Source organism: Leishmania infantum, chromosome 35, assembly GCF_000002875.2.
Source record: "Leishmania infantum JPCM5 genome chromosome 35".
NCBI classification, from domain to species: Eukaryota; Euglenozoa; class Kinetoplastea; order Trypanosomatida; family Trypanosomatidae; genus Leishmania; species Leishmania infantum.
In genome coordinates, this window is record NC_009419.2 from 515,454 (window position 1) to 539,082 (window position 23,629).

General features: G+C 55.8%; 7 protein-coding genes across 7 annotated transcripts in view; all 7 read left to right on the forward strand.

Moving 5' to 3' along the window:
• The window catches only part of LINJ_35_1180 (conserved hypothetical protein), a gene marked incomplete at both ends in the record, with an annotated part of 1,830 nt that extends 474 nt beyond the window's left edge, over positions 1-1,356 (forward strand). The window contains one exon of the mRNA XM_001468893.1: positions 1-1,356. This exon is cut by the window's left edge and continues 474 nt beyond it. Within this exon, the coding sequence (XP_001468930.1) occupies positions 1-1,356 (1,356 nt within the window).
• An 876-nt stretch (positions 1,357-2,232) lies between these two features.
• On the forward strand, positions 2,233-5,676 carry LINJ_35_1190 (putative NADH-dependent fumarate reductase; the record flags this gene model as incomplete). Its single annotated transcript, XM_001468894.1, has 1 exon — positions 2,233-5,676. One exon carries the CDS (start codon positions 2,233-2,235, stop codon positions 5,674-5,676), a length of 3,444 nt encoding a protein of 1,147 aa, XP_001468931.1.
• A 5,184-nt stretch (positions 5,677-10,860) lies between these two features.
• LINJ_35_1200 (putative NADH-dependent fumarate reductase) lies at positions 10,861-12,348 on the forward strand (the record flags this gene model as incomplete). Its single annotated transcript, XM_001468895.1, has 1 exon — positions 10,861-12,348. The coding sequence occupies one exon, from the start codon at positions 10,861-10,863 to the stop codon at positions 12,346-12,348; it is 1,488 nt and encodes a 495-aa protein (XP_001468932.1).
• A 4,670-nt stretch (positions 12,349-17,018) lies between these two features.
• On the forward strand, positions 17,019-19,133 carry LINJ_35_1210 (putative pre-mRNA splicing factor ATP-dependent RNA helicase; the record flags this gene model as incomplete). The annotated part of the gene is made up of 1 exon (XM_001468896.1): positions 17,019-19,133. The coding sequence occupies one exon, from the start codon at positions 17,019-17,021 to the stop codon at positions 19,131-19,133; it is 2,115 nt and encodes a 704-aa protein (XP_001468933.1).
• Positions 19,134-19,566: 433 nt separating this feature from the next.
• LINJ_35_1220 (conserved hypothetical protein) lies at positions 19,567-20,226 on the forward strand (the record flags this gene model as incomplete). The annotated part of the gene is made up of 1 exon (XM_001468897.1): positions 19,567-20,226. The coding sequence occupies one exon, from the start codon at positions 19,567-19,569 to the stop codon at positions 20,224-20,226; it is 660 nt and encodes a 219-aa protein (XP_001468934.1).
• A 576-nt stretch (positions 20,227-20,802) lies between these two features.
• Positions 20,803-21,504, forward strand: LINJ_35_1230 (putative short chain dehydrogenase; the record flags this gene model as incomplete). Its single annotated transcript, XM_001468898.1, has 1 exon — positions 20,803-21,504. One exon carries the CDS (start codon positions 20,803-20,805, stop codon positions 21,502-21,504), a length of 702 nt encoding a protein of 233 aa, XP_001468935.1.
• Positions 21,505-22,124: 620 nt separating this feature from the next.
• On the forward strand, positions 22,125-22,889 carry LINJ_35_1240 (putative short chain dehydrogenase; the record flags this gene model as incomplete). The annotated part of the gene is made up of 1 exon (XM_001468899.1): positions 22,125-22,889. One exon carries the CDS (start codon positions 22,125-22,127, stop codon positions 22,887-22,889), a length of 765 nt encoding a protein of 254 aa, XP_001468936.1.
• Positions 22,890-23,629: the final 740 nt, after the last annotated feature.

A 23,629-nucleotide genomic window follows, 5' to 3' on the forward strand; every position in this document is an offset into this window, starting at 1 on the left:
AGCGGAGGTGTCGCGACCAGTGCGGCGCCGCAGACGTCATCCTCGCCTGTGCCAAGGGAAGCGGTCGCTTCGACAACCACCGCCGACGTGGAAGGCAACGTAACAATCGCTGACGGCAATGACGATCGCAGCGGTGGCTACGCTGTGCCTGAGTGGCCGGAGCCGACGCTGGAAGATATCGACCGCTCCATTCCGCAAGTGGACTGCGAGTTCATCGCCAGCCTCATCCGAAGTCGCAACCTCCGCCGCGACGAGTTCCTCACCAAGAAGGAAGCTGTTAAGCAGCGCGTAGAGGAGCTCACCAAAAAGACGACGCCGACTGTGTACGAGGCCGTCAAGCTACCTTTTGTAGGGGGGCTCGGCCTTGGCTGGCTCAGTAAGCTGAAGGGCAGCGATGAGGCAGAGGGAAGCGATAGTGGGCTGGTGGCCACGAGCACCGAGGCGCCGGTTGTTGCGTCGGCGGCGGCGCTGGAGACGCTGAGCGCGGAAGAGAAGGACCTGCTGCATACGACTCGCCCCGAGTACGACGACGGCTTTGTTCTTCTCGACTGCCGCACCGTGAACGAAGTGAGTTCGTGGGGCATTATAGAAGGCGCCAAGGTACTGCCCGCCCACGAGCTCTTCGAAGCCTTTCACGCAACGCCGGAGGAGTTTGTGCAGGACTACGGCTTTGCAAAGCCGCGGCCAGAAGATATCATTATTTGCTACTGCCAGTACGGACCGCGCTCGCTGATGGCGGCGCAGATTCTGAGCTGGATGGGCTACCTAAAGGTTATGCACTTCAGGGACGGCTACTACGAATGGGGCAAGCAGTACAACCTTCTCCTACGGCGATGGATGGAGCATGATAAGGAGAGCGGCAACGAGCTTCGCCGCCTCGCTACCTTTCGCGCCGGCCTTGAGCTGCAGCGTGAGATTGCTCCCGAATTTAACGCACTACCGATGCAGGAGGCCCGCCAGTACCTGCGAGACACGACACGCAGCCCTGGTAAGTTGGTGGTGGGCGATGGTCTGCGGCTGGAGGCGTACAAGATGGTGGCGAAGCTGACAGAGGGACTGGCGCCGCCGTCGCTGCCTCGTGTTCTTGATGACGGTGGCATTGCCTCAACTGGTAGCAGGGGTGCTGCGGAAAGCCAGACCACCAGAACGCGTCGACTCGGGGAACAGCAACTGACGCGATTTCTTGAGCAGGCGACCGGCATCGACCCGAAGAAGGAGCTCCATCGGCCAGGCCTCTCTATGAGCATGGGCGAAGCCCAGGCGACGGTGCTGGACTCCTTGGCGTATGGGCACGAACTGGGTGCCTCGCCGGACGCCAAGACATCGCCCGTGTCGCCGCCGCCGCGACGGAACTAGAAGGAGTCCTCAGAGATACGCACGTGGAGTTTTTTGCCTTTGCGTAGATGAGGTCGCTTGCTGAGGTGGAACGGGCAAGAAGGACGGTGTACGCAGCAGCCCTGATCGCATGATATGCATGCAGGATGGTGTTGCTCCGGTATCACCTCGTCCTGGAACGAGTGGTGCCGTGGAGTCGCTTCGGCGCACGTTGGGTGCATCTGTGGGTTGCTCCTCCTCTCCCCGTAACTCGCACCCGCGCTCTCCCTCTCTCTGGCCTTTCCCTGCCAAGGGGGTATTCGACCGCAGATGAGTCCCACCCCGACAAAGAAAACGAGAAGAGAGCCGTGGATGAAGTACCACTCCTGCTCTTCTTTTATGGGCTGGCGCGCACGTGCTCACGTGTGCCGCACGCGCCATGGGCAAGCACAGGGCACTCACCGTCCTACGAGGTGAGTACACCGTGAGTAACCAGGTGGGCATGCAAGCACCTTTCACGCCCCCTAACGGCGTCTTTACATGTGGGGGACAGACGTCGACGAAGGAGTGTCCCCGTCATCGACAAGACATGATGCGTACGCCACCCCCTCCCACCCTCCGCCCATCCCTGCTCCCCCCCCCTCCTCTCCCTCTCTTTCCCAACAGCAACTGCATAAGTAAGTGAAGCAGCAACTCCACACACGCACACATTTTCCCCCTTTTCATTCGTGTTTCCATCCTGTTTGGCTTGACATCATTGCGAGTCTCTCTCACACAAAAGCCCAGGATCTGTGGTTACGCGTGCCGTTCGCTGGTCTCCAGCCCACTCCCCCCTCCTCCTCTCTCTCCGCCAGAAGAGTTTCCGTTCCTTTACGACAGTCAAACAAAAGGCCGAAACCAAGCAAAAAGAGCTTAGCCATGGCGGATGGAAAGACCTCTGCATCTGTGGTGGCGGTCGACGCCGAGAGCGCGGCAAAGGAGCGCGACGCAGCCGCCCGCGCGATGCTGCAGGACGGCGGCGTTTCACCAGTCGGAAAGGCTCAGCTGTTAAAGAAGGGCCTCGTGCACACGGTTCCGTACACCCTCAAGGTCGTCGTGGCGGACCCCAAGGAGATGGAGAAGGCCGCAGCAGATGCGGAGCAAGTGCTCCAGGCTGCCTTCCAGGTGGTCGACACCCTCCTCAATAACTTCAACGAGAACAGCGAGGTGTCCCGCATCAATCGAATGCCGGTCGGTGAGGAACACCAGATGTCTGCGGCTCTGAAGCATGTGATGGCCTGCTGCCAGAAAGTCTACAACTCGTCGCGCGGCGCCTTCGACCCCGCCGTCGGTCCCCTCGTCCGAGAGCTGCGCGAGGCCGCACATAAGGGCAAGACGGTGCCGGCGGAGCACGTCAACGACCTCCTCAGCAAGTGCACGCTGAACGCTAGCTTCTCCATTGACATGAACCGTGGCATGATCGCCCGCAAGCACGCGGACGCGATGCTGGATCTTGGTGGTGTGAACAAGGGCTACGGCATCGACTACATCGTCGAGCGCCTCAACAGCCTCGGCTACAACGACGTCTTCTTCGAGTGGGGCGGTGATGTGCGTGCCAGTGGCAAGAACCAGTCGAACCAGCCCTGGGCCGTCGGCATCGTGCGCCCGCCCGCTTTGGCGGACATTCGCACTGTGGTGCCGGAAGACAAGCGGTCCTTCATCCGGGTGGTGCGCCTCAACAACGAAGCCATCGCCACCAGCGGTGACTACGAGAACCTCATTGAGGGCCCCGGCTCCAAGGTGTACTCGTCGACCTTCGATCCGGCGTCCAAGAACCTGCTGGAGCCAACCGAGGCGGACATGGCACAAGTCTCCGTGAAGTGCTACAGCTGCATGTACGCCGATGCCCTGGCCACCGCCGCGCTCCTCAAGAACGACCCGGCGGCCGTCCGCCGCATGCTGGACAACTGGCGCTACGTGCGCGATACCGTCACCGACTACACCACCTACACTCGTGAGGGCGAGCGTGTCGCCAAGATGCTCGAAATCGCTACGGAGGATGCGGAGATGCGCGCGAAGCGCATCAAGGGCTCGCTGCCGGCGCGCGTGATCATCGTTGGTGGAGGTCTGGCCGGTTGCTCGGCCGCGATCGAGGCGGCCAACTGTGGCGCGCAGGTGATTCTGCTGGAGAAGGAGCCAAAGCTCGGCGGCAACAGCGCCAAAGCAACGTCCGGCATCAACGCCTGGGGAACCCGTGCGCAGGCGAAGCAGGGCGTCATGGACGGCGGCAAGTTCTTTGAGCGCGACACACACCGCTCCGGCAAGGGTGGCAACTGCGATCCGTGCCTCGTCAAGACGCTATCTGTAAAGAGCTCCGACGCGGTGAAGTGGCTGTCCGAGCTGGGCGTGCCGCTGACGGTGCTGTCGCAGCTCGGCGGCGCGAGCCGCAAGCGCTGCCACCGCGCACCAGATAAGTCGGACGGTACCCCGGTCCCGGTGGGCTTCACCATCATGAAGACCCTGGAGAACCATATCGTCAACAACCTCAGTCGCCATGTTACTGTGATGACGGGCATTACTGTGACAGCGCTGGAGAGCACGAGCCGTGTCCGCCCTGATGGCGTCCTTGTGAAGCACGTGACGGGCGTCCGCCTCATCCAGTCCAGCGGGCAGTCCATGGTGCTGAACGCCGACGCTGTCGTTCTCGCCACCGGCGGCTTCTCGAACGACCACACGCCCAACTCGCTCCTGCAGCAGTACGCGCCGCAACTGTCGTCCTTCCCCACCACCAACGGTGTATGGGCCACCGGTGATGGCGTGAAGATGGCGAGCAAGCTGGGCGTGACGCTGGTAGACATGGACAAGGTGCAGCTGCACCCGACCGGTCTGCTAGACCCGAAGGATCCGTCGAATCGCACCAAGTACCTTGGCCCCGAGGCGCTGCGTGGCTCCGGTGGCGTGCTGCTGAACAAGAACGGCGAGCGCTTCGTGAACGAGCTGGACCTGCGCTCCGTCGTGTCGCAGGCGATTATCGCGCAGGACAACGTCTACCCCGGGTCCGGCGGCAGCAAATTCGCGTACTGTGTGCTGAATGAGACCGCGGCGAAGCTCTTCGGCAAGAATTTCCTCGGCTTCTACTGGAACCGCCTCGGTCTCTTCCAGAAGGTGGATAGCGTCGCTGGCCTGGCGAAACTGATTGGCTGCCCTGAGGCGAATGTGATGGCAACCCTGAAGCAGTACGAGGAGCTCTCCTCCAAGAAGTTAAACCCCTGCCCGCTGACTGGCAAGAACGTGTTCCCTTGTGTGCTGGGTACTCAAGGGCCCTACTACGTTGCCCTCGTCACGCCGTCGATCCACTACACCATGGGTGGCTGCCTCATCTCGCCCTCGGCGGAGATGCAGACCATAGACAATAGCGGTGTGACCCCCGTTCGTCGTCCGATTCTTGGTCTCTTTGGCGCTGGCGAGGTGACGGGCGGCGTGCACGGTGGCAACCGTCTCGGCGGTAACTCGCTGCTAGAGTGTGTCGTGTTTGGCAAGATCGCCGGCGACCGCGCGGCCACGATTCTGCAGAAGAAGAGCACGGGGCTATCCACGACGGAGTGGTCGACCGTGGTGCTGCGTGAGGTGCGCGAGGGTGGCGTGTACGGTGCGGGCTCGCGCGTGCTGCGCTTCAACATGCCCGGCGCGCTGCAGAGGACTGGCCTTGCTCTTGGTCAGTTTATCGGCATTCGCGGTGACTGGGACGGCCACCGACTGATCGGCTACTACAGCCCCATCACGCTTCCGGACGATGTCGGTGTGATTGGCATCCTCGCCCGTGCCGACAAGGGCCGCCTGGCGGAGTGGATCTCTGCCCTGCAGCCTGGAGACGCGGTGGAGATGAAGGCGTGCGGTGGCCTTATCATCGAGCGCCGCTTCGCCGACCGCCACTTCTTTTTCCGTGGCCACAAGATTCGCAAGCTCGCCCTCATCGGTGGCGGCACGGGTGTCGCGCCGATGCTGCAGATTGTGCGGGCTGCGGTGAAGAAACCCTTCGTGGACTCGATTGAGAGCATTCAGTTCATCTACGCCGCCGAGGACGTATCAGAGCTGACGTACCGCACGCTGCTTGAGAGCTACGAGAAGGAGTATGGCTCTGAGAAGTTCAAGTGTCACTTCGTTCTCAACAACCCTCCTGCTCAGTGGACCGACGGCGTCGGCTTCGTTGATACCGCTTTGCTACGCTCCGCCGTGCAGGCGCCGTCCAACGACCTTCTGGTGGCCATCTGCGGTCCGCCGATCATGCAGCGTGCGGTCAAGGGTGCCCTCAAGGGTCTCGGCTACAACATGAACCTCGTGCGCACGGTGGATGAAACAGAGCCCACCTCGGCCAAGATTTGAAGACAACCACGCAAACAACAGCGTGTGTGTCTGTGTAATTACATTCGCTTCGCTTCAAACACCTGTGTGGAGGAGAGACAGAAAAGAAAGTAAACGCATGCACAAAGGAGGGTGCGCTACTGCTGAATGAGGCAAGACATCACGTCAACCTCACTTTCTGTGCTGCGCTTACATGCACACGATACCCATCACGTCACAGGCACTGGCCTCTTCGTTTTTTGTTGTTCGTTTCTCTCCCTCCGGCCCTCCGTGGCTTGTAGTCTCCTACCGTTTTTGCGTGCGCTTTCTGCTCTTTTTTAAACTGACTTAGTGCGGTATGCTCCTGTGTACCGCGCCGCACTGCGCACGTGTGCATGTATGTGTGTGTGTGTGTGTGTGTTTGTGTGAAGCGTGCGCTACTTCTGGTGCTGTGTGGTGCAGGTTTTTCTTGTCGTTTTTCTTCCGTGGCACGCTTGTGTTTCGTTTGAGCTTTGTGCTCACATTTGCACACACACACACACATGCACACGTGCGCAGATAAAAGGCAATATTTTTCCACGTGCATGACACAACGCCCACTCACCGCTTCGTTTTGTTTTTGTTTTGCACACCCGTCCTTTTACTCCCCATCTCTGTCAAGCGCATGCGTGTACAAGGCATCACGGCGTGAGCGTCGGAAGAGGAGGACGGTGTGCCATCCACGAAGATGAGTGCAGCACATCTACAAAAGAGAACAAAAAAAAAACATGAAAATGATGCAGACAGCTCATACAAGGTGCAAGCGAGAGTTGGGTATTACCACAATGAAAGGCGTCACACCAGCACATCCGGGGAGCACACACACACACGTGTAAAGGGCTCTTGTGTGTTTTTCGCTTGCCTTGTGTGCATGTGTGCGTCCGTTAATTCCCATTTCATCGGCGAGAAGAAAACAGAAAAGGCCCAGAAACGCGCTCACCGGTGTCTTCCTGCTATCAAAAACTTTTCTTCTGTTTTGCTGTTTGTTCCTGCTGATGGATGGCTGACTGATACTTATGCTTGATGTGGTGAATGCTCTTCGGCTCCTCAGAGCCAGCTTTTTATGGAGGGCGTCTTCAGCGCTTCAGGGATAAGGTGATTGGCGTGCGTTTGAGTGTAAACGTGTGTATGTGTGTGCTGGCGGAGAGGCGGGGCGAGTGGAACTTCGTCTTTGTTTGCTTTCTGTCGCTCTTTCATGTACACAGCCTGACCCCTTTTTTTTTTCTTGGTATGGAGAGGGGGGCTGTGGTGGTGGTGGTGGTGGTGGTGGTTCTCTCTCTGTTGTTGCTATCATTGTCGTTTGACTGTTGTTGTTTGTGACTTCTGCGGTCCTTTTTTTCGCCTTTCACGTCGCTGCCTGCGATGCTCTTCCTCTCTTGTCTCTTCCCTTTTGATGCCTCTTTGCTTTGGCTTTCTTCTGTTGTTGTTCCTCTTTTTTTGTTCTCTTCACGAATCAGCCAGAGTATACACACACACGCACGCTGACAACCTGCACCTTTCCTCACTCCCTCTCTCTCCTCCAGTGCAAAATCACAAGAGGAGGGAAGGTGGCGGCGGCGAAAGGCGGACATCAATTTCTTCGAAAGGGGTGAGTGGAAGGAAAGTGACAGCGAAGACGCGATGCAAAACCTCGGGGTGTTCTGTGCAGCGTTGGCAGAGGAGGAGATCGCAGCAAATGCCTGCACATATTTCGAGCATTGCCACCACCACCATCCTTTTCTCTTTCTCACGGCGCTTCGCGGAAGGCTCAAAGCAACACACAGAGAAAGATTCACGTAGCGCCGAGCCACATCCGCTTGCTCACTTGGTTTACAATCTTCCGAGAAGCAGCAGCGCGTTTGCGCGTGTGAAAGAAAGAACGGATATGTGTCCATGTCTGCCCTTCTCGCGCTCCCTCTTTCTTCTGTCCTTTCTGGTGCAGCCTCATTGGCCCCGTGGTGAATGGATTGCACCGTCTCTCTGTTTTTTGATGTGTGTATCTGCAGGCAGAGCGTAGCAGACGGTCCGTTAGTCGTTGCCACTTCCTCGTTCGTTCTTTTTTCTTCTGTTTTTCCCCTTGTGCGTGCGCCTTAGTCTATTCTTCCCCACGCTCTTCATTTAGTAACGACGTCGATCTGTGTCCTATCTCAAATTTCGACTCGCTGTGTGAAAGCGACGGGGAGAGTGCATGGATGTATGAGTACGTTCGTCCATGTGCATGCAGCAGCTCTCTGCCCCCCCCTCCCCCTCTTTGCTCGCCGTCCTTTGATGCTCTCTTTTTTCTCCATGTATCTTGTCGATGATTTTCTCTTTATGTTCCTGAACCTCTTCTGTTTTTTTTTTTATTGTTTGGGGGTGGTGGTCACCTTCGCTGGGGGGGAGGGAACAAATCGTGAAGGGAGTGCGACGGAAAGCGATGGAAAGAGGAGGCAACATTAGTATACGGAGAACGCCTCAAGCAGTTCAACAACGACGCAGCAGTCCTTTTTCCCCCTCTGAGCTCAGTGTTGACCCTAAAAACAAACCGTACAACCTACAAGCTACACGGTCATGCGCCACTCGCAGGCGCATTCCCTGAGCGCAATCCTGGCATGCCCAGTATCTCTGAAAGAGATACTCATCTTTTACTTTGCATTTTGTTCTAGTATCGCTTATCCCCCTTCTGTCTGCTTGTCACGGCCGCACAAACCCGTCCCCACTGCCCTATTCTCGAGATGCCCATCAAGTCAAAATGGCCGGAAAATGTGCCTGTTTTTTTTTCCGAGTGGTGGCGGAGTGCCGCAGCGCCAATATCGAAAATCTCGTGCGCACGCAATCGTGAGCGCGTGTACTCACACACACGCAATGGCGACCTGTGCCCCAGCGCGTCAAGGCGCAGCGATGGTACCCGCTCTCTATTCCCCTACGCTGAGAGAACGCCATTGCCGCGAACGCCGTCTCTCCTCTGTTTGCATCCTGTGCGGATGTGCCCTCTCCCACCACCACCGCTCTGATGTAGTGTGCCCTGCACTTCTTTGACGAGAGGGATGGCGCACACTCAGCTCTACTCTCGCGTCCCTTCTCTCCAAACCCACCGCCACTTCACGGCTCCCCTCGCAGATGTGAGCGGTGCAGCACGTTGTGTACCATCAGTCTCAGCGTTGCGCTTATTTGATGGGGCTTGCATGTCCTTCGTCGCTGCCTTGGTAGCATGCGCAGCACGCAGTGTTTCTTGCTTTCGCTGCTGTATCCCTCTTCCGTGCGAATAGATATGTGTGCGTGTGTCTGCACAACGCGTCTACCACGTGGAAGTAGACAGAATCGATGAAAAAGAGAGGTGGCGCCACGAGAGCGAAGCGCACGGAAGGGCAATCCTGTTGTTGTTGTTCCATGAAGTGGACGTGGACTTTATCGACTTTGGTTGTCATCGCGGTGCCCTCTCGGCGCCGCTCTCGTCACTGCTTTTCTCTTGGTTACGTGGAGGCTTGCAAGGACGGGTGCCCGTGAAGCCACACACACATACACCAAAAGAGGTGTAGTATCAGCCATGCGCCCCCATACCCTTCCCGCGACTGTCACTCATTCCATTTATTTCTTGGTGTTGCTCTTTTCCGCTGCCGTGCCACCGTGCTCTCCAGAAAACATGTGGGCAGTGCTGCATACACACACACTATATATATATATATGTGTGTACTGAAAGTGCGACTCATCGCCAATGTTGCATGCCTTTTCCATGTTCGTCTTGTTATCCCGCCAGCTGGCGCTCTCCCCTTTTTTTCCGTCGCATGCTCTCCGTCCAAAAGAAGAACGGTAATACATGGACGATCTCCTCGTCGGTGTCTTCCTTCGAAAGCTGCACCGTCGCTTTCTCGGTGCTTGTTTTCGGGCTGATGCTCATTGTGTCCGTGGTCGTGTCGAGTGGTTCGTTTCTGACCCCCTCATCCGCTCTCCTTGATTCAGGGCGGGGGTTTTTGGAGGAGGGAAGATGGGACTTCCTGTCCCGAATGGTGGCAACAGCGGCGTTATGATGGCACGGTTGATTGATCGGAGATCATCGGGCACGGTCGAGGCAGCTCTTCACGCCGCTTCTTCCAGTGCACCACAGACTTGTGAAAATCTGTGATTGTGCATCGCTCTCGGTTAGTATTCGCTCCATCCCTCAATACACTTCCTATGCGATACAGGGCAGAAGAAAAAAGGAGAGTAGCCAGACGGCGACGGTATTCCCCTACGTGTCTTCCCCATACACAACCTATTCGACACCCCGGATGGCTCTCGATTGGGTTGATCATACGCCTCTTTCTCTGCTTCGCGCGCGCATCGCGTTTTGCTCACTTCATATTCTCCGACTCCTCTACTGTTCACCTCTTCGATCTCTCTTGCTCGCTTTACGTGTGTGCGTGTGTGTGTGTGTGTGTGTGTTGGGGGAGGGGGGGTAGGTCGTTACAGTCTTTGCACTCTTTTCTTCGCTTTTACTGCTGTTCTGTGCCTCACAAGGACAAGTTTGTTGTTTGGCACACGCGCACACAGGAGCAGATTGGAACTAGCTTGTCGTGGGCGCGTCACCACTTTTCGTTCGGTTCGCGAGGGAAGCTACAATATTGCTCGTTGCCTCTCCTCTTTTTTTTTCGCGGAAGTCTTCATTTCACATTGCGCCCGTTGGCGCCTTCAGTGCTCACTCTGCTTGGGGAGAGGGAAGGTGAGTCAAACAACCGATTGGTCAGCTGTGTTTGCCCTCCTCGCCGCCAGCTCTTTCTCTTGAGTTGTTTCTTTTACGCATCCACTGGTGCTGGTCACCTCATCTGACCCCCTCAGAGAGAAAGGCAATTTAGGGAGACAATGCACGTGGTGCCTGGCGAGCCTGTGCGCCGCCGAAACAGCAGCGCAAGTGTTCGCTCCTCCTCGGCGGTAGCTGCCGTTGGTCGCGGTAACAGACGCCGAGGGGGCAGCTCTGGTGTTGGTCGCAAGCACCTCCTCTCGCTCATCCCGCAGCGTCGCGTTCTCGCCCTGCTGTGCCTTGGGGTTGTGTTGCTGATCTCGTTCGTGTGGGTTGCGCATCGCAACAGCGAAACAAGCGGGAGAAACCTGAAGTGGTGGTGGACGCTTTCGTGGTTGGAAACAAAGACCTTTTCCATCTCCTCCCCTGCCCCTCACCTCACCCCCACCCCTGCAACAGAGGGACTTAACGCACCCTCTGGCCTCTCCCCATCCACATCAGCCCCTGCCGCCATGTCTCGAGTAGCCCCTTCAGTAAACCGGGTCGTCATCATCGGCAGCGGACTTGCAGGGCAGTCCGCAGCGATCGAGGCCGCCCGCGAGGGCGCTAAGGAAGTTGTCCTCATTGAGAAGGAAGCGCGGCTGGGCGGCAACAGTGCCAAGGCCACGTCTGGCATCAACGGCTGGGGCACGGCAGTGCAGAAGGCCGCCGGCGTGCACGACAGCGGCGAACTCTTTGAAAAGGATACGTTCGTCTCTGGCAAGGGTGGCACCTGTCGGCCAGAGTTGGTGCGGACGCTGTCCGACCACAGTGCAGAAGCCATCGAGTGGCTCTCTTCGTTTGGCATCCCGCTGACCGCCATCACGCAACTCGGCGGTGCGAGTCGCAAGCGCTGCCACCGTGCCCCAGACAAGCCGGACGGGACTCCGCTGCCGATCGGTTCCACGATTGTGCGTGCGCTGGAGAACTACATCCGCACAAACCTGTCCGGCACCGTGCTCATCGAAACCAATGCGCGTCTCATCTCACTGATACACAGTAAGGAGGGCGGCGTGGAGGTGGTGCAAGGCATCACGTATGCCACGCAAACTGGAAGCGGCGAGGAGCAGACTCGCGAACTACAGGCCCGTGCCGTCATTCTCGCCACGGGCGGCTTCTCGAACGACCACACGCCCAACTCGCTCCTGCAGCAGTACGCGCCGCAACTGTCGTCCTTCCCCACCACCAACGGTGTATGGGCCACCGGCGACGGTGTAAAGGCGGCACGTGAGCTGGGCGTAAAGCTGGTGGACATGGACAAGGTGCAGCTGCACCCGACCGGTCTGCTGAATCCGAAAGACCCGAACGCCAAGACACTATTCCTCGGCCCCGAGGCGCTGCGTGGCTCCGGTGGCGTGCTGCTGAACAAGAACGGCGAGCGCTTCGTGAACGAGCTGGGCCTGCGCTCCGTCGTGTCGCAGGCGATTATCGCGCAGAACAACGTCTACCCCGGCACAGAGAGTCGCCGCTACGCGTACTGCGTACTGAACGACGCGGCTGCTGACGCGTTTGGTCGCAGTTCGCTGAACTTCTACTGGAAAAAGATGGGGCTCTTTTCTGAGGTTGCCGACGTCGCCGCGCTTGCGGCTCTCATCGGATGTCCGGAAGAAACCTTGATGCACACGCTCTCCGAGTACGAGAAGATCTCCAGCGGCCGAAAACCGTGCCCGAAGAGTGGAAAAGAAGTGTTCCCTTGTGTGCTGGGTACTCAAGGGCCCTACTACGTTGCCCTCGTCACGCCGTCGATCCACTACACCATGGGTGGCTGCCTCATCTCACCTGCAGCAGAGATCCTGAATGAGCAGATGCACCCGATTCTTGGTCTCTTTGGCGCTGGCGAGGTGACGGGCGGCGTGCACGGTGGCAACCGTCTCGGCGGCAACTCGCTGCTGGAGTGTGTCGTGTTCGGTCGCATTGCTGGGCGTCAAGCTGCACGCCACCTCGGCACAGCGGTGTCTTAGCCACACACCTTGATTCTCTCCGGAGCGTTCGTTGTTTTGCGACACCCTTTCGCAAACAGGAAAGCAGCGCAGCGATTCCCTTTTATCGTCGTCCGTGTCTCCGTTGGACTTGTTTCCCACCCCATTTCAACTGCCAGGCCTCCCCGGTTGCTCTCATCTCGGGTTCTCTTCTGGCGCCCGCCTCAGTGCCACCGTGCGGCGCACCACGAGGACAATCGTTGATAGACCTAAAAAATACTTCGTGTTTTGCCATGTGCTTCCGCAGCGCCCGCTTCGCCGGCGCACCCTTAAGCAAAAAACGGAACCGGGCGCCCCTGGCCCCCTCCGCCACGCGAAGGGGCAACGCACCCCGCCCCGCAACCCTGGCACGCCACCCACCCCAACGCCCCTCGGCAAAACGCCAGCCCCCCTCCCCCTACGCCAGCCCCCCCGGGGGTGCCAGCGTCTCCCAAACACGCCACCCAAGCGTACGCACCCCACACCCGAGGCCCCGCAAGGGAAACGACGAAGGGCAGGCAAAGCCAGCCGCGAAGCCCACACAGGAAACCCCCAAGCAACAAAGAGCGAGCACGGCGCACACACGAAAACAAACAAAAGAGAACACACTTGGCTAACGACCTGGCCCCGATGCCGAAGGGAAGCTTTAGACGCAAAGAGGCAAGGACTTTTTCCCTCAGGAGTGACAATCGAGAATGCCACTTTAATCAGGCGCCATCCGAGACCGTTCGGCGCCCCATGGGGGAGCCCTTCTTTTTCGCGCCCCCGCAAAAACGCCATTTGAGCGCGCCACCCCCGTCAGCGACACAGCCTCCTGCGCACAGACGCTTCTCCCCGATGCCTCGCGCGTTCTTTCCGCCAAAAGCCGTCCCCCACCCCGGTAACGGAGCGCGAAGCCGAGACAACGCATAGAAACGGTTAAAAGAGGGGCGCTATGGGCGGTTTGTGCCGGCAGTGGGGATGGGTTGGGTAGTTCAAAAGGAGCCGGGGGAGGGGGGCGGCCAACGCGACTTGCACCGCTGGCGTTGGCAATTGCGTGGGGACCTTTTTTTTTCAGATTCTGGCAACAGCAAGTGCTTGGGGGACCCTTCGCAGCGGTGGAAACGCGCCGGCGGTGCGGCTTTACGAGGTGGCCGGCCCCTTGGGCGCGGGCAAGGCGCACCGTTGCCGGGGTAGGCACCGCGAAGTTGGCGCGCACTAGGCGTTGCTAATTTGTTTTCGGGTTTCTTTACCGCACACAAAGCGCCAAACCGCCGGGCATGCAAGCGACCAATGGCCCCGCACACGACAAGGAGCAGCGGCGGGGCAATGAAACCCCGGATGTGGCCGGGACCCCTTGTCACACCACTGCCCGCGGCCCGCCTGCCGGAGCCTAGGCGGCACCCGCCCACCCTGAAACGGCACGTGTGCAGGCGCCTGGCCCCACCATCGCAAAGCACCAAGCCATGGCACCGCGTTGAGGTGGCCGGCCCCATTTCAAAAAGCGAGGAGGGGAACCGTAGGATACCAAGAGGCGCGCTACAAAACAACAAACGGCGTAGGCCACCGTCGGGGAGACGGGGGGAAGCACAGCCAGCCCGAAGGACAAACTGCCCTGGGAAGAGAAAGGGCAAAAGCGCCCGGCGCCCCCGCCAAAAGAAAAAAAGAAAGGCGGCAAAAAAACAGGGCGCGGGAACTTCGAAAACGCAACCAGACGGTGGGAAACGGAAAAAACAAGACGACCAGAAACATGGCCATAGCAGCCCAAGGCTTCTACATAAAAACAAACAGCGCCGGCAAAAACAAAACAATAAGAGCACATGCGCCCAAAGAAAACAAAAACCACCCCAATAAGACGACACCAACCGGCAGACACAATAAAAAAGGCCAGCGAAAAGGGTAATTCGCGTTCGGCCAATACGAAAAGAATTCTGACAATAGAAAACCCGAGGTGTGCGTATAAAGCCCTCCTTTTTTTGCCGACAGGCTGGCCCCTTCAAAAAACAAAGGCTCGCAGAGAAGGGAAAAGTAGGGATACCAATGAATCCAACACACCGACACCCCAACAAAAGCGCCGGCAAGCACACCATCATTTAAAAAAAAAACTGGGGGGTGAAAGGAACAAAAGCGAGAGAAAAAAAAGTTGCCCACTGAAAGCAAAAGTGAAAAATAATGAAAAAAAAAGCCAACGCACAGAGGAAGAAGACCAAATGGGGAAAATTGGCGCCGGCAACAAAAAGCGCGAAAGCCCCGACACATACCCCCAAACGCCACAAGTTTTCCGACAAACTGTGTCATCCACCGACCCCCGACAAAAAGAAAATTCCTCATAGAAAACCACCCCTAGCAACTGGACCGGCTGGAAAGCGACCCCAAGGGGCGATCGCTTTGGGTTTTCTTTAAGGGTAAAAGAGCAGCCTGCCCATCAGGTAAGCAAGTGCCCGGGAACGAAAAAGGGTTCTCCCGCAAAACCCCGCTAGCGGTTGGGACGCGGGGCGCGTCTGGGGCAACCGGGTGGGGAACGCGATGCGGGAGGACATCGCAGCCGCCGCAACAAACGCCAAACGCTTTTTACGGCGACAAAAAAGGATATGCACGCAGGAAAGGACAAAAAATTCTCTTTTTGCTTTCACAACTTATCCAAAACCGAATTCCCGGCTTTCGGTTTACGCGCTTTTTTTTCGCATGGTGGCGATATGTGGGCCTACGCCGCCAAACCTCAAAAATCCCTGCCTCGTTCTTCCCCCCCCCCGAAAACCAGGTAATGAAAAGGCTTTCCAGGGACAAAAAGGCAGAAAACCTCACAAAGGGGCGCGCGCGCTGGCTAGGGAAACGTGCGTCCTGTTTTGGGGGACGGGGAAAGGATCATTTGCAAAGGCCCTGGGCATAAGGAAAGTTTGCATTTGCAATTGCTAGCCTCAGGAATTAAAAAAATGGCGCCAACCCCTTTGAAAAAGCGCTGGGCAATTGCGGAAGACCATTTGCTATGAACAGGGTGGGCTCTGACAGCACCCACCGTAACCTACCAGCGTTTCTTGGGGCGCCGCGAAAAAGATTAGGTCCGGGAAGTGCTGGTGGGGGCCTCGCTCCGTCTTCCGGGTCAAAATCCGAAAAAGCGGTTGCTGTCTTGCTTTGTGTCTCTGAACTCTGTTTTTCCGGGTTTGGTGTCTGCTTTCTTGCCGCTTACTGCGTTTGCGGCCACGGAACAACGGGCGCGTGGCGATGAATAAAAGGCATGGCCCGGAAGCAAGCCCCCTCCCCATGGCAACCCTTTTTACACCGATCGGGTGCGAAAACGCAACCGGGGAAAGGATAAGTGGCCGTGGGGAATCAAAATGCGCGGGGTGGTTCGGGCGCGCTTCTTTTTTAAGGGCGGCAACGCCGTGGGGGGCCTCGGGTGTCGCGAAAGTTCCCCTGGCGGGCGGGGCGTAAGGCCCTGGGGCTGCGGCCCCGGCCTTTGGAAAGGAGGACCCCCCAGCGATGGTTCTTTGCGGTTTTCTGTGCGGCAGGGTTGTGGGAATGTTTGTTCCTCATTGACACTGAACTTCGGTGTCGAATCCTCATCCGTGAAGTTGCCAGATTACTCTTGCCGAGGTTTTGGTGATATGGCATGCTCGGCTGCGTTTTTCTCCGCCTGTGTAAGCTGCGGGGTGGGTGCGTTGTCATGGATATGGTGGGGAACGACCCGCTTCCCATTGGCCGGGCAAGTTGGTCGGCAAAGTTGCACTGATGGTAACGTGTGGTCGTGGTTTTTGGTGATTGTGATTGCTTCGTCTTCCCACGCTCTAAAGCCCAGTCGGACCCCCCCCCTTCTCGGGAAACGGGCTGAAGTTCACTGTGAAAGCGCGTTGCACAGATGAAGATCACAGGAGCTGGGTGTAAGTTGGTCCTAAAGTATCGTGTTTTGCGTCTTCGTCAGCTGAAGCGATGCCCTCTTCTTAGTTGGACTGCCTGTCGCGTTGCATGCGTGAAGACTGACTTTGCGGTGGCGGTGTTTGTGTTTGTGTGTGTGTAGGGGGTCGGTCGTCTCCGCAGCTTAAGGGCCGAAAAGAAAGCGTCAAGGGTGAGGGGTGCCCTCATGAGAAAGTGCAGCCTCCCTCAAAGAGGCGAAGATGGAATAATGGAGCCCTGCCGCAGCGCCGTTTTCAGCGTTGAGGCGCGCAGCTTTCATTAGACTGGACAGTGACGCTGTTTGGTTTGGCGGTGGTCATGAGAGGTGGCCGAAAAGCTACGTGGCGCGACGCTTCGACCACTCCATAGCGAGTACATAGTTGACATTTCCCACAGTGCACAGAGATAAGCGTTGATGAGCCAAATGCACTGGTGCATAGGGCCAGTAGAGCGAGGAGGGTGTTCAGCTGCTGCGTTGAGACTTTGACTGCCTGATACAGCATTATGAGCTGCGAGCCAGGTGCTCGTATTTTCTTGTGGATTTCACATTGAAACCAATAAAAGTAAGGGGTCTCACCTCGCTTGCAGAGTTGATCTTTCTAGTCAGAGAAAGCCACGTAATCGAACAGTACTAATTCCTCACCACGAGGAGCAGGTTCATACCCTGTTCTCTGTCGTGAAAGCGTATGCAATGCTGCTCACCGATTCAAACAAACATACAAAAAAAAACAGGTTAACTTTATCTCTTCCTCTCGCACCATGTTTTTATTGCTTCAAGATGGAAAGAGAGTAGGTATGGGAAAATGGAGGCGAAGCCCAGCAGCCGTAATCCTTTAACAGGAAAGGAATACAGCTCCCGGTACTTTACTCTTTTGAAAGGGCGCGAGCGGCTCCCTATTTTTGCAGCCAAGTCGCGTATTCAAAAGCTGGTGAGCCAGTATCAGACGCTGCTTCTTGTTGGAGAGACAGGCAGTGGAAAGACAACTCAGGTTCCTCAATACATTTTGGAGCTCAATCCGGAGCACGGAATTGCCTGCACGCAGCCGCGGCGTGTCGCGGCAACAAGCGTGAGTGAGCGCGTGGCTGAAGAGATGGATGTGGAGCTCGGCGAGGAGGTAGGCTACTCTATTCGTTTCGATGACAAGAGTTCCGAGAAAACACGACTGAAATACCTGACAGATGGTATGCTTCTGCGCGAGGCGATGACGGATCCACTGCTGAGTTGCTACAGTGTCATTGTTCTCGATGAAGCTCACGAGCGCACTGTATCGACAGACATTTTGATCGGCACCTTGAAGGAGCTTCTTCCAAAAAGACCGGATCTTCGCATTGTAGTGATGTCTGCAACCCTCGAAGAAAAGCGCTTTCAGGAGTATTTTTCCGAGGCGCCGCTTGTCCATATTTCCGGCCGTATGTATGGTGTTGAGGTGTACAACTCAAAGGCACCTGAAGCTAACTATGTGGAAGCGGCCATTCGCACAGCAACGCAGATTCATCTCTACGAAGGCGAGGGCGACATCCTTATTTTTTTGACTGGCGAAGATGAAATCGAAACGACTGTGGAACGCCTGCAAAACGGTATCAGGATGGCAGAGCACAGCAGCGCCAACTGCCACCACGGGCCCGTTGCAGTCTTGCCCTTGTACTCCTCCCTACCCCCGTCGCAGCAGCGAAAGGTGTTTCAGACAGTTCCGGAGGGAACGCGCAAGATAGTTGTGGCGACAAACGTGGCCGAAACTTCATTGACAATCGAAGGCGTTGTTTTTGTGATTGACTGCGGCTTTTCGAAGCAAAAAGTTTTCAATCCGAAGCTTCGAGTGGAATCGCTGCTTGTAACGCCAATCAGCCAAGCGAGTGCTCGGCAGCGCTGCGGTCGTGCTGGGCGTACGAGGCCAGGAAAATGCTTTCGACTCTATACGGCAAAATCTTTTCACTCTGCTCTGCAGCCCAACACGTACCCTGAAATTCTTCGTTGCAACCTCGGCAGTATTGTTTTGCATATGAAAAAAATGGGTATTGAGGATTTGGTGAACTTCGACTTTGTGGAGCCGCCGGCGCCTGAGACGCTGATGCGCGCGTTGGAGTTGCTCAATTACCTCGGCGCATTGGATGACGACGGCAATCTGACAGAGGAGGGGAATTTGATGTCAGAGTTTCCGGTCGATCCGGAAATGGCATCAATGCTTTTTCACAGCCCTAAGTTTGGATCTTCTGAGGATATTGCACGAATTTGTGCTATGCTGTCGGTGCAAAATCCATTCATCACTCCCTCAAATGATCAGCGAGGCCGTGCAATGCGGTGCCGCGAACAGTTCTACCATCCAACAGGGGACCACATTTCGTACCTGAACATCTTTAATGTGTTCTACGAGATGAAGAACCAGAGCTCCTCTTGGTGCACAGAGAACTACATCAATCCTCGGGTTATGAAGCAGGCGGTCAACATTTACCGCCAACTTGTCGGAATCTTGCGACGTCTGAGTTTGCCTATTTGCAGCACGTACACAGCGCAGCAGCGGCGCGTGCAGGGTGATGACGCTCCAGCGGAGTTGGAATTCGCAAACGAGGTGCGTCGCGCCATAGTGAAAGGGTACTTCACAAAGGTGGCGCTCTCTCTTCCGACAAAGCACCAGTTTATGACGCTTAAAGACGATGTTAAGTGCCTTCTTTTTCCATCGACATACCTGAACCGCCGCCCCAAATTTGTGGTATTTAACGAGCTAGTCCTCACGAGCAACACGTATATTAGAACGGTAACAGCTGTCTCCGAAGACTGGCTGCTCGAGTCGAGCCCTTCGTACTTCGCCCAGGATGAGTTTGAAGGTATTACGAAGCAAGTTTTTGATGAGATTTTCCGAAGGCAAGGCAAGGAGAAAGAGCGTCGTTCGAAACGAGCACGGACACCCAGTGATGACTAGCCCCCTTCTCAAAACACATACAAATTCGACTCATAAGTCTGTAATTGTTCTCACTAAATTGCCTGTTGCTCTTATGTCCGTAGCGTAACAACGTCTAAAACAAAAAGTAAACTAAGCTAAAGAGGCCTGGATAAAGCGCTAAAATTCGTATGGTGGTTACTTGCTGGTCGCACTAGTTGATCTCGTCTCGATTGGAAGAGCTCTTTTTTGAGCGCTTGCACCGAAAGTTGGTGGGCTTCTTGCTCTGAGTGCAAAAACACGTGCGCTTAGTGACGAGGGACAAAACAAACAGCAAACAAAAATGCAACTTCTCTTTCCTCCCGATACCCTCTCTCTCTCTCTTGAGCGCATCTCCTCTCTGCCTCTTATATCTGCGGCTGTATCTCAGAGCTTCGCTTACTTTTTTTTCGGCCGAAAGAAGAACAACAAAAACATGAAACTCTTCTTTGCAGCAGTTTTAATTGCCGTTTTTGCCGTCACACTAGTGTCGGCTGGCATGACCGAGTCTGACTTTAAGAAGATGAAGGTTAAAGATCTTCGTGCTTTCTTGCAGGATCGCGGGCTGGAGTGTGCAGGGTGCCAGGAGAAGAGCGATTTTGTCCGCATGGCGTACCAGCACCGCGACACAAACCCAGTCGGAAGTGCGGTAAAGCGCGAAATCCCCAACAAAAAGTTTTGGGAGGCATGGGGTGACATCGCCAAAAACGAGTGTCAGAATGCTGTGAGGCGGCGAGGAAACGATGAGGGCACCGAGCCATTTTCCACTATTTGCGACACTATTCACTCCGCAGTTGATTCTTACCTGATGCAGCACGGAAGACGTGTTGCCAATCAACTCAAGAAGACGCCGCAGGACCTGCTTAAGACCTCGTTTAAAGATGTTTACTTTGAGGCTGGCTCTCACCTCTTTCAGACGCTAGCGGATTACTGTCTCGGGTCTCCTTCGTTGCAGAAAGCGTGTCAGTCCTTAGGGTCTGTCATGAGCGCAATGGATGGTTCTTCTGGTGCAGATTTTCGAATTTGGACTACCAATGTCGGGATTGAAAATACGAATCCCATGTACGAAATCATCGACGGGCGTGACGATTTGTGAAGAAGGGGCTTTCAGGCACTTTCCGGAAGGTTTAGCTCTTTCTCAATTAGGTCTTTTTTCCCTTTTCCCTCAGCGCGATATGCAGCACTGTTTTATCTAGTTTTCCCTGATGTCTAGCGCGAGATGGGCTCTCGCGACTAGTCTTTTTTTCCACGACTCTATAACCGAGAAAACACAAACTGTACATAGCAAGCAAGCGACATCATTCTGTAGCCTGCCCAAAGTTTCAAAAGGCTGTCTAGGTACTCTTCCGCGGCTCCAACTTCTTTGCTGTCCTTTGCTTTTAGCCGCTCACATTACTTCTCCGCTACACCGAGCTGTCCAGGTGGCTCTCATCTCTCCTTGACTACGACAATGCGGAAACTCTCTTCCCCCTTCAACTTCGACAGTTCACCGCTTCTTCCCTGCGCCCTACACGGCTTTACTCTGCACACTATCCGGAAAGCTGTATGCTGAACGCCAGCCACTGACGATCAGAAGTCTGTTTCGTTCCCCTAACTACTCCTTTTCCTTTCTTTTTTGTGTTCGTCTTCTCCCTTTACAGACAGGACACGCAAACACACACACACACCCACAATGAAGTCCGTGTTCATCACCGGCGGGAACCGCGGGATCGGACTGGAGACGGCGCGCCAGATGGGCAAGCTTGGCTACTATGTAATCATTAGCTGCCGCGATGAGGAGAAGGCGAAGACCGCCATTGAGAAGGTATCCGCAGAGGGTGTGAAGGCTGACTACGTAATCATGGATGTGGTGGACGAATCCTCTGTTGCGAAGGCAGCTGCGGAGGTGTCCAAGAAGGTCAACGGCGTTCTCGATGCGCTCATCAATAACGCTGGATATGCCGCTCCTTCTGGTGACATGAGCCGCGTCAACCTCGATGAGATGCGGAGGTGCTATGAGGTGAACGTGATCGGCACTGTATGCGTGACAAACCACTTCCTGGAAATGGTGAAGAAGTCGTCCGCTGGTCGGATTGTGAACGTTGGGTCCATCATGGGGAGCTGCCAGCTGGAAGTCGCTGCTCTGAGCCACACTCCATACAACTGCTCGAAGGCTGCCCTGAACATGTACACTGTGAATCTGGCAAGCTCGCTGAAGGATACGAATGTGAAAGCGAATTGCGCTCATCCCGGGTGGGTGAAGACGGACATGGGCGGCGCCAAAGCACCATTGGAAGTCACTGAGGGAGCGGAGACGAGCGTGTACCTCGCCACGCTGCCGGCCGATGGCCCCACCGGCGGGTTCTTCCACAAGTGCGATCGTCTGCCCTGGTAGCTGTAATAAAAAGCTTCTCTTGCTTCTACCATCTCGAGGCACCCCTTCTCCTCGCTCAAAGCGGGAGGCACTCTGCGGCTGCTTGTTTTCCACGAAGAGCAGCAGGCTTGGCGTTCCTCGCCTATTGCTGCTCGTGAAAAGCGGATGCTGCAAAGTCTTGCTATTTTGGGCACGACAGCACGCTATACATCGCAGCTCTGTCGCGCGCCACACTTTTGTGGCTCTCTTCGTTTTGCGAGCACTTTCACTACAAATGACGGTGCTTTGCCTGCGTTTTCTCTGCACTGAATGTTTTCATCGTTCCTGACTCTGTGGGAATTCGTCTGAGCTTCTCGTAGTATCTTGTGACCAATGCCAGTCGATGGAAGCTCGACTCTTCGCTCCTTTGCACCTTCAAAAGTGTGCTGCGTCGATCCTGACAGGGGAGATTGCAGTGCTGCGCCAATAAAAAAAAACTATCTGTACTGACTTCTCACTTCATGTATCTATTTCACTCCTCCAAGCGTTTTGCCCGTCTTCACAGTGAGTTCTTTCACATTCCCAGTTTCCAACCCGATTCGTGCAGCTTGCCAATCAGCTGCAGTAGCACTCATATCCACACGCTGCATTCACTCATCGTCATGTCCGCTCCGAAAAAGGTGGCGCTTGTGACTGGTGCCAACCGTGGGATTGGATTTGCGACTGCTCGTCGCCTTGGTGAGCTTGGTTTCAAGGTACTTCTCGGCGCACGTGATGTAAAGCGCGGCGAGGAGGCTGTCAACACGCTGCGTAACGACAAGCTGGATGTGGACTTGCTGCTGATGACGCCGACGGAGCACGCCTCTGTGGAGGCCGCTGTGCAGAAGGTTGAAGCTGACTACAAACGCCTCGATGTGCTAATCAACAACGCGGCTCTCATGGATTTCGACAACAAGGTGTTCCCCTTGAACATCCAGCGCATGCGCGATGAGTTCGAGATCAACTTCTTTGCCACCGTGGACATCACAAACAGTTTCCTCCCGCTGATGCTGCGGTCTTCGGAGGCGCCGCGTCTAGTGTTTGTGTCGACGCCGCTTGGAACGCATGAGACGGTGGACCGCCCGCAGAACAAGTACGCCCACCCCAACTTGACAGCGTATAAGTGCACCAAGTCCGCTGTCAACATGTACGCGCACAACCTTGCCAAGTACCTCGAGAACTACTCTGAGGAGGCTGGTGGCAGCGCCGCTTCTGCGAAGGTGAACTGCTGCTACCCTGGCTACGTTCAAACTGATATGTGCTTCAACTCTACGGAGGCACACTTCACTCCCTACGAGGGCGCTGAGACGAGCGTGTGGCTCGCCACCCTGCCGGCGGATGGGCCGACCGGCGGCTTCTACCACCGTGCCAAGAAGCTACCATGGTAGTACCACCGCGCGGTGTGCAATTTTATTTGTTTGTCGACCCGCTCTTTTGCACTACTAGGATCGCCTCTAACGTTTTAGACGAGGAAGCCTTCCCCCGCAAGCGCACCCGCATTGCACCTTGTTTCCCTCGAAAACGTATCTCCTTATTTTCCGCCTCTCTTGTCCTTAGCTCACCTCTCTATCGGCATTTCCCGTTTCTTAGTAGCTGATTTGTGCTGTCGTGTTGACTCGCTCACATTGCGGGGAAGGGTTTCATTCTCGACCTAGCAATTCGTGTGCTTCACGCTGACGCAAGGAAATGAAGGAAAAAGCATCTGACTTTGAGTGGGGGTCTATCTTGCACTCACCACCTCTCAGAAGCTAAGAATGAGAATAATGCGAGTCTCGCAGCGCAGCCAGCAGTGCCGATATGGAACTGGTTATGGGTGCGTGTAAGTACAGGGGATTGCTGTGCACTCCAGAGTCTAACTCATGTTCGCTCCCTGACCGATGGGCGGTGAATCACTGAACGCGATTGTATTACTAATTCTCGCTTTTACTTTTCGCTCTCTTTGTTCAGTCGCGCATATTGAAGTTGTTGTTGCTGACTGGTTACCCGCATGCCAGAACCGAGTGGCGCATCGGAATCACACATGCTGTGTGCATTTTTCTCCGCTTGCCTTTGAAGGAAAAAAGGGGAAGGGCGTGCTTGGACGAGCCACCAAGATTAGCGAATAAAGAAAAAAGGGGCAAAGTTATCA